The sequence below is a fragment of the Daucus carota genome, chromosome 2 (genome assembly GCF_001625215.2).
Source record: "Daucus carota subsp. sativus chromosome 2, DH1 v3.0, whole genome shotgun sequence".
In the NCBI taxonomy this organism is placed as follows: domain Eukaryota; kingdom Viridiplantae; phylum Streptophyta; class Magnoliopsida; order Apiales; family Apiaceae; genus Daucus; species Daucus carota.
Window position 1 is genome coordinate 42,530,019 of NC_030382.2, and position 13,512 is coordinate 42,543,530.

Genomic DNA, 13,512 nt, shown 5'->3' on the forward strand with positions numbered 1-13,512 from the left:
GCGACATACAATTTCTCTCACCAAATCAAATTTCACAATACCCAGCAATTTCAATTGTTCTCAAGAAATATTCAACATAACATTGACACAACAAACTATGCAGAAGCTAAACATTTCATTTTCATTACGAACATTTCATTACATAAGCACAATCATAATCGATTCACACTACATTAGCCCTAACAATATTAAACTGGATATAAAAGCAGAACACAAATATCAAACTCAAGCCCTCTCGCCCCTGATCCTCCTGGCAAGCTGAATATCCTTAGGCATGATGGTGACACGCTTGGCATGAATCGCGCAGAGATTAGTATCTTCGAAGAGTCCAACCAGATAAGCCTCAGCGGCCTCCTGAAGAGCAGCCACAGCAGAGCTCTGGAACCGAAGATCAGTCTTGAAGTCCTGTGCGATTTCCCGAACAAGTCGCTGGAACGGAAGCTTTCGGATCAGAAGCTCGGTTGATTTCTGGTACTTGCGAATTTCTCGGAGCGCGACGGTTCCGGGGCGGAAACGGTGGGGCTTCTTGACGCCGCCGGTGGCCGGGGCTGACTTCCGGGCGGCTTTTGTCGCGAGCTGCTTGCGGGGGGCCTTGCCGCCGGTGGATTTGCGAGCTGTCTGCTTTGTTCGTGCCATTGATGGGGAGATGTTGATACAGGATTTGTGTGTGTATAGCTAGGGAGAGATTGCAGAGAAGATGTGAGTGATGTGATGCATGATTTGGGGGTTTATTTATAAGGAAGGTGTGGTGGGGTGTGAGTGATAAGAACCGTTGGATTGCGGGTTCAGTGGACGGTGAGAGATTTATTTGACGCGGATCGGTGACATGGCGAGGAGTAAAGATTGTGTAAGTTGATCGTGGCCGTTGGTTTTTGATCTGTCAGAGTGTGTTTTCTGGATTGACGCGGGTGATTCGAAAATTTCGGAAGGTGATTTGTATTTTGAAATTTCTGAAGTGCCCGCCTCCTATTTGCTCAGCTTCGCGCAGCGATTTAAATTTTACTCCTCCGTCCCATTTTATATCCCAAAATTTTATCCACTTTTATGATTTTCCAAAAAAAAAAATCTATTATATGTACAATTTTAAATATTAATTTTTAATATTAAATTCACTTCTTCTCTATTTTATATTGTTGGAATGATGATATTTATACATATAATTTATAAACTTAATTTTGACATGTCACGCAAACTTTTCGTCAAGAATTTTGTAAAGTTGTAGATGATCAAAAAAATGAAAAATCATGAGACCCTCTAGATTACTTTTTAAAAAATGATCCGTTCTTTAAAGCAAAGAAGTGCAAGTAAAATCCTTGTTTGTAACCAAGTTACCAGCTCATGGATATATACTAACAACTAATTTTTATCTATGTAATGAATTTTAATTAGTTCTCTCATTCCATTTATAATGATAGCCCCTTACATGCACAAAAATCCTCACCGATCAAAATTTCCATCTGAATAAAAAAAGTCATTTTTAGCATGTGCTCGTGACACATACTAGGAAGATCATATTTTAAATATAGCATGTTATTATTATTTCAAGATGTTATAAACGAATTGTATTGTTTTAATATGAATTGATGATGCGGCATTTGCTACAGATCTCGACTAGTTCGACAAATATAATTATTCATAAAAGCTTGGTTAAATTTACAAACAAGGAAGAGTATGGTTGGAGTGTTATATATATTTTCATGAGATTATTTTTATTTTTTATTTTTGGCATGTCAACTTATTTTTATTTAAGGATTTTTCATGGTGGAAGTTGCTCTCAGGACATTTCCAACCGGGCTAGGCAAATTGGACATGCGTGACATTTTGTTAAATTTGTTAAAACTGCAAGATCTTGTACTTCGATGATATTAACTATATTGGTTTGACTATATTTTTAAAAAAATTATGTTATTAAACCGGCCAGAGTGGGGAGGGGTGCCGTAAATTATTGGCTCTTGAACTTGTTTTGTGCCCCTCACGAACCTGTTGGGATTCAGGGTCATGAGGCTTTACTGGACCTGAGGTGTATTGACTAGCGTCGGGAGTGGTCTCAAATGGTGACGAGCAGTGGAAAAAAACATGTAAAAAAATGAGTGGGACGGAGAAGATAGTGTTAGTATAACATTGTATATTAGAGCGTCTCGATGGTGTTTGGCTTTAATCGTTGGCTAAATTAGATGTATAAGACATTATTTAAATTTGGGAAAATAGATTTTTTTTTACCACTCAACTTATAGCGTTTTTAGAAACTTACCACCCAATTAATTTATTTTTTCTTTTAGTCACTAATGTTTGGTTTGATTTTATTTTTAACCACCAACTTAGGTTCGGATTTGATTACTAGAATTATGATAATTTTTTGTAACATCATTTATACACAGTGATAATATGTAATATTTTGATTATGTGTCGTATGTTTATATCTTTATATATAGCACTAATAATATAAAATGAGCCGATGAAAAATTAAAATCTGAAAAAATCATAATTAGATTTTAAAAATTCAATAAATCATGAATATGAAATTAATGACTTCAAACAATTCACCTTCTCTCCTAAGATAAAGTGTAATTGAGTGATATGACGCATCATCTTTCACTATTAAAGTTTCAATTGACTAGCTCAGTCTAAGATCTCTCTTAAATTTATATTCAAAATTTATAATAATGTTATCTTATTACCATTTTCAAGATAAATAAATAGAGAGGAAAACTTAATTTTCGATGATTGTCCTCTATATTTAATGCATCATTTTATATTATTATTACTCCCTCCGTGCCTCTCACTAGTTTACAATTTTTTTTATTGCTTAGCATGTATTTAAGACTCTTATAAAATATAGTTCCATAACTTATTTTTGTGATTTTTTTTTTGTGTAAAAATTCAAACGCTAAATTTTCATTCGGAAGAAAAAAAAAGTTATATATGAAACTACATCTTTTAAAAGCTATGAAATGCGTGTAAAATTCTTATCATCCAAGGTAAACGACCTTGGAGACATAAAAAGTACGGTATACAAAGATACAAACATATACCAAATCATCAAAATATTACATACCACCACTATATTTTAATAATGTTACACATAGTATGTGATGCTAATAATCAAATCCGAAACTAGCTTCAGTGACAAAAAAAACTAAATCTAACACTAATGAGTAATATAAAAAAATTATAGTTGAGTGGTTAGTTTCTAAAGACGCAATAATTTTAGTGACAAAAAAATTATCATAATACTAGTAATCAAATCCGAACCTAAGTTGGTGGATCAAAAAAAAACCGAACCTAACATTAGTGAGTAAAAAAAAAAAAAATAGTTGGATGGTAAGTTTCTAAATTTTGTTGAAGTTGTAAGATGTTGTGTTTCAATGGTTTAGCCCTATATTAGTCTGGCTATAATTTCCCGCACATTTCTTACATAACTATGGAGGTTCGACAAATATAAATATCGATTGGATGTTGGCTGACATTATAGACAAGGGCGGGGATGGTCGGAGTATTATATTTTCAGGATATTGGTTTTTTTTTTTTTTTACCTTGTTGACTCATTTTTTACCTAAAGATTTTTCATGGTTGGAGTTGCTATCAAGAGATTGGCTAAAATTATAGATAAGAGGCTGAGGTGGTTGAATTATGATATTTTTAAGGTATTGACCATTTTTTTATTTTTTGTATGTCAACTCATTTTTTAGGTAAAAAAATAAAAAGATACTTCTTCCGTCCTACCAGGTTTTTTATATTGGGAAACGGGAACTAAGCACGCATTTCAAGGCTCTGATTAAATATAATTCTATAAATTATTTTAATTTTTTCTTTCGAATAAAAACATAATATTTAAATTTTTATTCATAAAAATTAAAAATAAGTTATGGAACTACTTCAAAAAAAAAGTTGTGGAACTATATGGCATGTTTGTTTTCAAGAAGCAGACGCTAATTCTGACTTCTGTTTTTCTTCACCCGTTTCTGTAAATAAGTAAAATTACATTTAAGAAGCTGAGAATGCTAGCTTTCTCTCTCAGAGCTTTTGTTTCTTTTCCAAGCACTCTATTAACTCATTTAATTATCACTTTTAATCCTTTTTTTACTTTAAGCAAGAAATCACTTTTTTAAAATTTACCCGAACGGTCCAATAATCCAGAGTTTAAGAAAATGAGTGGGACGGTGGAGTTGGTGTAAGGAATTGTTTAGCTTAGCTTAAAAAAATGTGCTTCTTGCTTAAAACGGAAAAATGAATTAAAAGTGAAAATAAGTTAAACTTATAAGTTCGTGAAAGTATTTGAGAAAAAAAATAAAAATCTTGTAATAAAAACTATTATTACGCAAACGAGTTAAAAAAAGTAGAAACAACCTCTTAAGAAAAATTAGAAAAAGTGTTTTTTTCCCCAACACCACCTGCACCTTGATCTCTCATGTCTCAAAATAGCATAAAAAGTTTACATCATACAACAGCTGGGAATCTCCGGGCACCGGAAATTCAAACAGCCACAAAAAATTACTCCGGTCAGTCATCATCACCGGAAAAATTGTCGATGCAAGAAAAAAGCACTTCTAAATGTATAATAGAGAAATACTACTACAGCTTCGCCGAATAAACAACCATGATCATTCCCATCACTATAATTCCGGCGCCGGCAGGGCATTCAGATCAATATTAAACTCTCCCATACTCAACTTCAAGTCAATAACAACCGAAGACTCCTCAGAATCATTCAGTGAACACCCGTTGACTTTGCACGAACCTCCGTTGACCGCCCATTCTCCCGTAAACCCTAAAGTGAGATCCAAAGTTTCGTCACTCTCCGACTCAACAGTACTACTCTGACTCACACTCCCGTGCACATCTTTCATACAATGAGACGTTGTATAAATACCCGTAAGATTATAATTAATATCAAAAATCTCGTCTGCTCTAGGAAAATTAGTTTTCGCATTGACGCCGCGGAAACTACGTGCCGCGGCGTCATACGCCATAGCGGCTTCCTCAGCCGTATCAAATGTACCTAACCAAACGCGGTTCTTTTTGTTCGGGTCCCGTATTTCCGCGGCGTATCGGCCCCACGGCCGCTTTCGTACGCCGCGGAAATGCGGTTGTTTTAGCGTCGTGCTAGGTTTTGTAGTAAGAGGAGGCGCTGTTCTTTCTTTCGGGGCCATGGAGAAGTTTGTGTAATGTGGTTGTTAAGTTGGTGTGTGGATATATAGGAAAGTGAGGTCAAGGAGTTGGAGAGATGGGTGAACGAAAAGGAAAAGCCGCCGCCGCCCTGTGTCATTAATTTAAGTAGCTTGTATCGAGTTTATGGAAAGTGGTCCATTATTTTATTTACTTTTCGTGGGCGGCAGTCCCTCTGTATCTTGTTATCGTCAAATTAATTTTATAAAATTATTAGTACCATCTTCTTATAGTAATCGCATAGTAACTGGTGTTTTTCCGTATTTGTTTTAATAGTTGCCTGTAAACATACCGGCCTTGTTAGGCTCAGTTTTAGAACATTTGCAGCCCCAGATGACCTTAAAGTTACTCCCTAGTCCCTCCATCCCTGAGTTGAATATACTTACGACAGACGTATGCGACGCGGATTTTAATGATTTTATAAAATTTAATTTAGTAATTTAATTTTAAGATTTTCTTTTTAATAAAAAATTTAATGTTATTATTTTATCTAGAAAAAAATTTAAAAAATATGTGATAGAATTATATTCTCTTGAAGCATTGAAGTGCGTGTCGAGTAGTGAAAGAAAAGCGTATAGAATTAAATATGAAAGAGAGAGTATAAATAAAAGTATAGATGTTTTATAATAAGTTCAATTCTAAAAGGATATTTTTCTTGTGTATAATTTTAACTAATTTAAATTTGTCCAATCTTGGAAAGCACGTAAGAAAATTCCAAATCATTCCTTGATGTTAAGTTATTTAAGTCATATATTTAATCTACAACAATTTAAAATAATAATAATAATAATAATATATTAATATATAATTTTAAAATACAACCTATTAATACAGGGCATACGGTCGAAACATAATATTTTATAAATTCAGTGAATTTCAAAATAATCACATTTTAAATCATTTTAGCTAATTATATTGAAGATGCTCTTATAATATATTTAATTTTAAAAAATATTCTATATTAATTTATTTTAATTAAAAATATCGGTAAAATTATTGAGAAAATGCGAAATATAACACTTTTTCAGGAGTCAAGCTCAAAATGACCATCTGCGAAAAAGGTGCCCATTTTACCCACTCAAATGCGCATTTCACATATGCGTATGTACATTTTTAAAAAAAATATAAAAAACACGTATATATACGATGCGCATGCACTGTGCACAGTATTGGCATACGCATTCCCCACATGCGTGAATGTGCTAAGTCAACAGCATATACGCACACGGAGGACGCGTATTCTTTGTTTTTTCTTTGTTCACTACACACGCATACGGTGAATGCGTGTTTGAGTGGTCATTTAGAGCACTGTCCGTGCACATGATCATTTTGAACAGTGTTAGTGTAAAGTGGTTATAAAAGGCACTTAGCCTAAAATTGTTATGAATATATATTTTGATATCATTGATTATTTATGTTTTAAATATTAGTATTTAATTATTTGAATAAATATAAAAAATAAAATGAAGTTGATTTTCAAACTTCATGTATGGATTTGATATTGTATTTTTTATAAACAAATATTGGGCATGATTTTGGAATTGGATAAAACCCGTACCTTTCGTAAATCAAACGACTCTTTAGGATACTCATAATTTATTACTCCCTCGGTCCCCTCTATTTCATTACACTTTCCTTGTTGGATATCCTATCCAATTCTTTAAATTTCAAAATTTACCGAAAATAGTCAATGGGTCCCTCCACTTTTCTTTCTTTTTCACACTACTTTTACTCCAATATCATCTTTTTATACATTAAAAATCAATGAGTCCCACCACTTCACCTACCTTTTTTTTCCTCTTTTTCACTATTTTATGCATATTTCTTAACCTCCGTGTCCAACCCATTTGATAAGGTATGGGAGGGACGGAGGGAGTATTTATAATTATGATATCCGCTTCCCTTTAATTCTATTCACTTTTTTCTTCAATTTTAGCTATATTTTTTTAAAGATAAAATATAAATATAAATATAAAATAAATACAAAAATGGATTGTTGTCTCAATCAATATATTAATTTTTTAGAAATAGCATATTTTTATTTTTATTTTAAAATTATTTAGGAGATGCTCTTTTAAACGAATACATGCTTGCATTAGAGCATCTCCAATGTGCTCCTCAAACAAGCTCTTAAGTCTAAATTTTAGGAGGATATGAAAAATTAGAGTTCCAATAGACTCCTAGTAACTTTTTAAAAATTGAGCAATGCTAGGTACCCCAAAAGATTTTCCCAAAAATTGTTACCAAATGATGTGGCAAACAAGTGGAGAGTTATGATTGGGTGATGAATGAATCTACAAGGGGGCCTCATTATTTTGGGAGTAAATGCAACCAATCAGGATTAGACACCTCATTTGGTAAAAAAATTTGGGACAATTTTTTGGGGTCCCTAGCATTTTCCTTAAAAATTTAAGAGTTTTCTCTCTCTCCTTTCTTTTTAAAGAGCATCTAGGTGCGCTCCTAACTTATTTTCATTGAATAAAATAATCACTTTATTCTATTTCTGTTCACCTTGCTCTAATTCTCTCTCCAACTTTTCTCTTAAATAGTAATAAAATATGAGTTAAGAGCAAGTATAAAGGGCATGGTTGAAGTTGTCACGATATTCAATGTATTACTGTAACTTACTAGGAGCCACATATTATATTATTTTTTTAAAAAGAACTTAAGAGCACCATTGGACATGCCCTTAAAATGAGAGAGGGGCGAATGGGAAAGGAACCTAAAAAGAACGGCTGCTGGGCCGCTGTCTCTGTATCGTGTACATTCGACCCAATAGCTACTTGGATGCAGCCCGGAGTTTCTAGATTTACTGCGACGTTTTCAAATCATACATGTTCACAATTCAAAGTTCAAATGAATAATGATGAGCCAGATGTCCCATTTATTCCTGCGGGGACGGTGATAGCTTTGCATCTGTCAGAAACGTGACGTAGTTTTTTGCGCTCCTAGACTCAATTCTAGATCTGTTTTAAGAGCACCCACAGTGCTTGGGGTTACTTTCTTTACTTTCTGATCCCACGCAAAAGCCACGTAAGCAAAAGAGGTTCTGTGAAATAAAATGGTCTCGTGCCTCCAATGCTGAGCCCATTTCACCTCTTTTAATAAAATTCTTTTAAACTTTATGGGTCCCGCAATGCAGTAATTCAGCCGAACTTAAGTGAACAATTGATTAATAAAAAACTAAAGAAACCAAAATGGCCAGGGACGGCGAAGAGGCACCGGGCCACTTCCTTCTTATTCATTCAAGGTTGTCCAGGGTCATTTCTATACAGCCAAGACAGTTTGCGCATCCCAAGACACCAAGTGACCCTCCGTTGCTGCTGCTGCTCTAAGTTAGATGACTGTTTGTTGGGTGTATTTTCATGAGCACATGTTAAACATTAAAATATATAAATTCGATTGTTTGTTGCGATTCTCATAAATGCAGGGATCCATTATTATTAAAGAGGATTAAACGATCAAAACAAAAGAAATTTATCAATTTTTGTATATATCATATACTCATGAACACACCTTTATCAAAGTTTTTTTTTTGACAAAGGTCTTATTACAATTTTAATAAAATTTCTTAAATATTTATTATATTTAATTGTCAAAAGTCGTGACTAAAGAATTATATCTGACTAAAGAATTATATCTGACTATAATACAAGTCAAAATAATTATTGAATACATAATATTATATATTTTAATATATTACAAATTTGATTAAGGATCGATTTTCACTTGACCGGAAAAATAAGTAGATAAGGATAAATTTCAAGACATATACGTGTAATTCTTTCTTTTATATAGTTATTAATTTATATATTATAAATATTAATGGTGTATTATAATTCCGCATTTTGAGGAAATATTAGTGTATTTTAAAAATAATAGTTAAGTTATAAAAATAGGGTTTCCATTTGGGTTGGGATTTAGGTAATATCCATTTCTAAAGATTTCCGATTTCCCCGAATCTGATTTAAAATTTCTCAGATTGGGTTCTGATTTTCATTTTTGTGTATTTTTTAAAAATAGGTTTGAATATAGATTTGTATAAGCAAGCAAGTCAATACTCTCTCTGACCCATTTTAACTGATATTTGACTTTTTAACACGTATATTGAGATGTAAAAATAATAATATATACACTCAATAAAAAAATTAAATTCTTATGTCAAATAAAAGTTTAGATTCTAAATATTTATTTAATATAAATTTATAATAAATAACTATGTTTAGATGTGATTTTTTTATATCTTAAAATATGTGTAAAAAAGTCAAAAGGATTTAAAAAAGGACTGAGAGAGTATCATTTTTGAATTCGAATTATAAATGAAATCGAGGAGGCAAGTTGAGAATATTAATTAGCATATTAAATCTTTTTTTTGGACAGAAAATACACTTGCTCGTATCGATAAAACGCCGATACTCCGAGGAGAATCCTTCATTTAAAAAAGCTTATCATCTAACCGAAAGACATGAAAATATCTCCGGAAGTTTAGACAATAAGACCTTAATGTCCGAAAAGAAAATGTCCCAACTTGTAAGACCACGCTACCTGAAACAAATACAATTGATTAATAACAAAAAAATACAATAAATTTAATAATTAAAATCAGTATAGTTTATCAAATCAAAAGATGGTAAAAGTGAATGAAATGATAAATATAAAAATAATTCGACAAAAACAGAAGATAATATAGGAAAAAAAACAGAAAAAAAAATATCTAACCAAAGGGAGACCCTTTGGCTAGATATATAACAAGATAAATAATCACTAAGAATAATTAATGATAAAAGTATTAATATATAAAATTGTAATCTTCAAAAAATATCTAAAATTTTAAGTAACAAATTAAATAAAATGTAATAAGCAAGCCAACAAAATGACACTGAATTGCCGTTTATTAGGCCAAGAATATACGCCATCAATCATGGCCACCCATAAACGGTACAAATAAAAGCCAAATCAAGATTGCAAGTCAATATATACCAGTTAACATAATGCATTAAACTCCAATCAATGAGAATTAAAGCATTTAGAGCATATATATATACAAGCTTCCGAGAAAAAATAAAATTCAAAGATTAACGCCAATCAAGTGAGTCAACTTACCATTTAAAAAACTAAAATTTAAACTGCAATAACTACTATTAAAGCCAATTTAATATAATAAAAGAGGGCAAAAACCTTACCAATTTTACAAAGCAAAGCCTTTAATCATGCAATAAAATTAATGAAAATATTTTCAGAATCACGCTAATCGATACTACCATCTTATCATCACCAACCATGAGTCAATTTACCATTTAAAAAACTAAAATTTAAACTGCAATAACTACTATTAAAGCCAATTTAATATAATAAAAGAGGGCAAAAACCTTATCAATTTTACAAAGCAAAACCTTTAATCATGCAATAAAATTAATGAAAATATTTTCAAAATCACGCTAATTGATATTACCATCTTATCATCACCAACCATCACCATATCTCGTCAAGTCACTAACAATAATGATGAATAAATTCTAACCTAAGAAGATCATAAAACACAATTGCAAATAAAACTTGTGACTCAAAAAATTGATAAGAAAACAACATATTAAACACCTAATATACATCATAACTTTGACTACACTTCACCAATATTCTCATCTACCAGATAAATCAAAAAAGACAAAATTATGACATAAAACAACGCCTACAACAATTGATAATCGCGCACAAATACAAACTTAGAAAATCCGAATATCACATCAAGACTTTTAAAAACATAAAGTAATATTGAATATATTAAGAAAACAAATAATCACATAAACATGTAAATTAAGAATCGGAAAAATTACACCTTTACTTTTGAATGTCGAAATCTTGACATGTAGATCCATAGATGAGCCCTAACGCGACGATTAGAATACGTGTGTATCATATTTGTTGGGAAAGAATCACCAGCACTCCTTTTCTCGTTCCATTATCGTGATGCATGATCGGATCTAATTGAAGGGCAACCCTCCACAGAACCGGAGTTGATAATAGAGTTAGAGTTTGTATTATTGTAGGCATTCTGGTGGAACAAGAAGGATCAAGTGTTGGTGTTCTTGTTTTCTATTTCTATGGTTAAATAGGATAAAACGTGTGATAAACAAAGGTGTATTTGATGTCCCTGCAGAGGTAGACTATTTTGCAGTTTAATGAGCTAGAGTCGCCGATTATGGCTTTTGGGAGGGTACCTAATGAAATACGAGCTGCAAAGATCCTACCGCTGCTGTTTGAGGAGTTGCAAAGGGAGTCATACTCAGAGGGATGTTTGGTAATTAGCATATTAAATCTAAACTCGAATAAATTGATTAAAATGTGCCTCACGTATAACGAATGTGTATATATAAGAACTAGAAAATAACAACAGTGTTAAATGTATTTTTGATATACAGGCTTGAGAAAAAAGCCCACACTCTTCTCCCCGCACCCGCTCCTTTTTTCTTTTTTTCGTTCACAACCGTAGGGGCTTCCACCGGATCTCTACCGGTGAAAAGCCTCAGACAGTTTTTATTTTTTTGTTTTCTTCTTTCTTTTAATAAATTTTGTAATTTTCCTAAGGATCTTTCTTGTTAGGTGAGATTGATCCAATTTTTTTTAAACTTTGGCATTAGTTTATTTTTCGGATCTAAGGATTTAAAGCCTTTTTCGATTTGATCTTTTTTTCTTAGATCTTAATTTCACGGAAGTTCTTTCAGGTGATTTTATTCTATAAAGTGGTCCGAGTTATTTTGTTTTGTGCTTTTGTTCCTTAGATCTAGGGATTTTCTTGGTTTAATTAGTATTTTATTTAAGTATTTACAAATCTGAAGTTGTTAGTTTATCACGTTTAGTTCGTGTTTAATTTTGGTTTTTTATGTTGTCTCACCTTTTGTGTGAGTTTTGTTATTTTCTTACCATTTGTGTGAGTATGATGCTTTATTTTATAATGAAAGTTGTTAGGGGATTGCATTCTCAGTCGATAGCTCAAACTGGTTGTGGCGGAAGCAAATGTGACGAAGTATGTGTACATATCATCTTCAACAAATCACGTGATATTATCTCTAAGAAGAATGGATTGATTAGTGATTGTTTCTGTGTTTTGTTTGTTTAACGCGACTGTTTATATAGCTGCCGTATGGTTTTTTTTATTATTAAATTAACTCGTTTATCAAAAAAAAAACGAATGCATATATATGCAAACCTTTTCTGTAATATACGAGTATTTCAGAAAACTGAACAGAGAGATGGGTATAACAAACAGTCAAACACACAATAAATCAGGCACTACCACACGGGTAGTCCAGCCCAAAGTGTGGTGTAAAGTGTAAACATAGCCTTTTTCCATGTCATTGAAGCCGGACCGGGGAAGGACTAAGGACCCAGTTGGAGGCTGTGGAAGAGTCGGGTTTGGGATTTAGAATTGAGATATGTTTTTTGGCAAAAAAAAAAGAATTGAGATATGTTTGGCCTTTGGGCCTTTTCTTTTTATTTCAAAACTTATATTATAAAATTATACAGATGATGCATGAAGTCATGAACAGAATAAATTAGCCGAATTTGTCTCAGGATAATGTCGTATTTGTAGTTTGAACAATTGCCGGTGCTCTTTCAACATTAATGTATTCTGTGATATTTGAGAGTTATTTTGGTTATCAATTTAAAATTTATAATGTTATTAAAAAAATTTATTGACAATTTAATAAAACTTTAAGCTAACTACAAAAATTAGTGATCAAATATTTATAATTGTATTAAAAAGATCCTTTAATTTGGATCTATTTGAGTTCATTCTCTACCCAGACTTATTATGTTATACCAAAAACGGCAAGACCAAACATATGTTGTGCTGGATTGAAATGATATGATTAAAATAAAAAATCTAAATATCTAAATATTAGAAGCAGGTAAAAGTGATTTGAACAAGTTTGTGTAATTCGGTCAATATATCATTTTCTTCAAATTTACAAAGATAATATCAATTTTTTTTAGACATGTCACGTGATAATATAAGAAATGAGAGGACGATCAAAATAAAAATTGTAAACAAACGAAGGAGATAGAGAGAGTATTTGTTATATATTATGGGGACTATATCTGTTACTGAAAATTTTAACGTATTCGATGCGGTTGAATTAAAATTTGAGATCGGTAAGAATATTCGTAAACATAAAATCGTTAATGGGCCTTTTTGTTTGACAGAAGCCGCTTCTCTTTTAGTTTCTGTTTTTCTTGACCCATTTGTATAAAGAAGTACAAGCAAGAAACTGAAAATCCTAACTCCTCTCTTACGAGTCCGGATCCTCTGTCTCCTCTATGTGTCTCCTTATATATCCTATCTTT

The 13,512-nt window shown here is 32.1% G+C and overlaps 2 protein-coding genes across 2 annotated transcripts; both read right to left on the minus strand.

Moving 5' to 3' along the window:
• Positions 1-96: 96 nt before the first annotated feature.
• Positions 97-714, minus strand: LOC108208577 (histone H3.2). Its single transcript, XM_017379110.2, has one exon. The coding sequence runs from the start codon at positions 634-636 to the stop codon at positions 226-228; it is 411 nt and encodes a 136-aa protein (XP_017234599.1). The 5' UTR covers positions 637-714; the 3' UTR covers positions 97-225.
• Positions 715-4,613: 3,899 nt separating this feature from the next.
• LOC108208576 (ethylene-responsive transcription factor 11) lies at positions 4,614-5,150 on the minus strand. The gene has a single exon (XM_017379108.2). The coding sequence runs from the start codon at positions 5,148-5,150 to the stop codon at positions 4,614-4,616; it is 537 nt and encodes a 178-aa protein (XP_017234597.1).
• Positions 5,151-13,512: the final 8,362 nt, after the last annotated feature.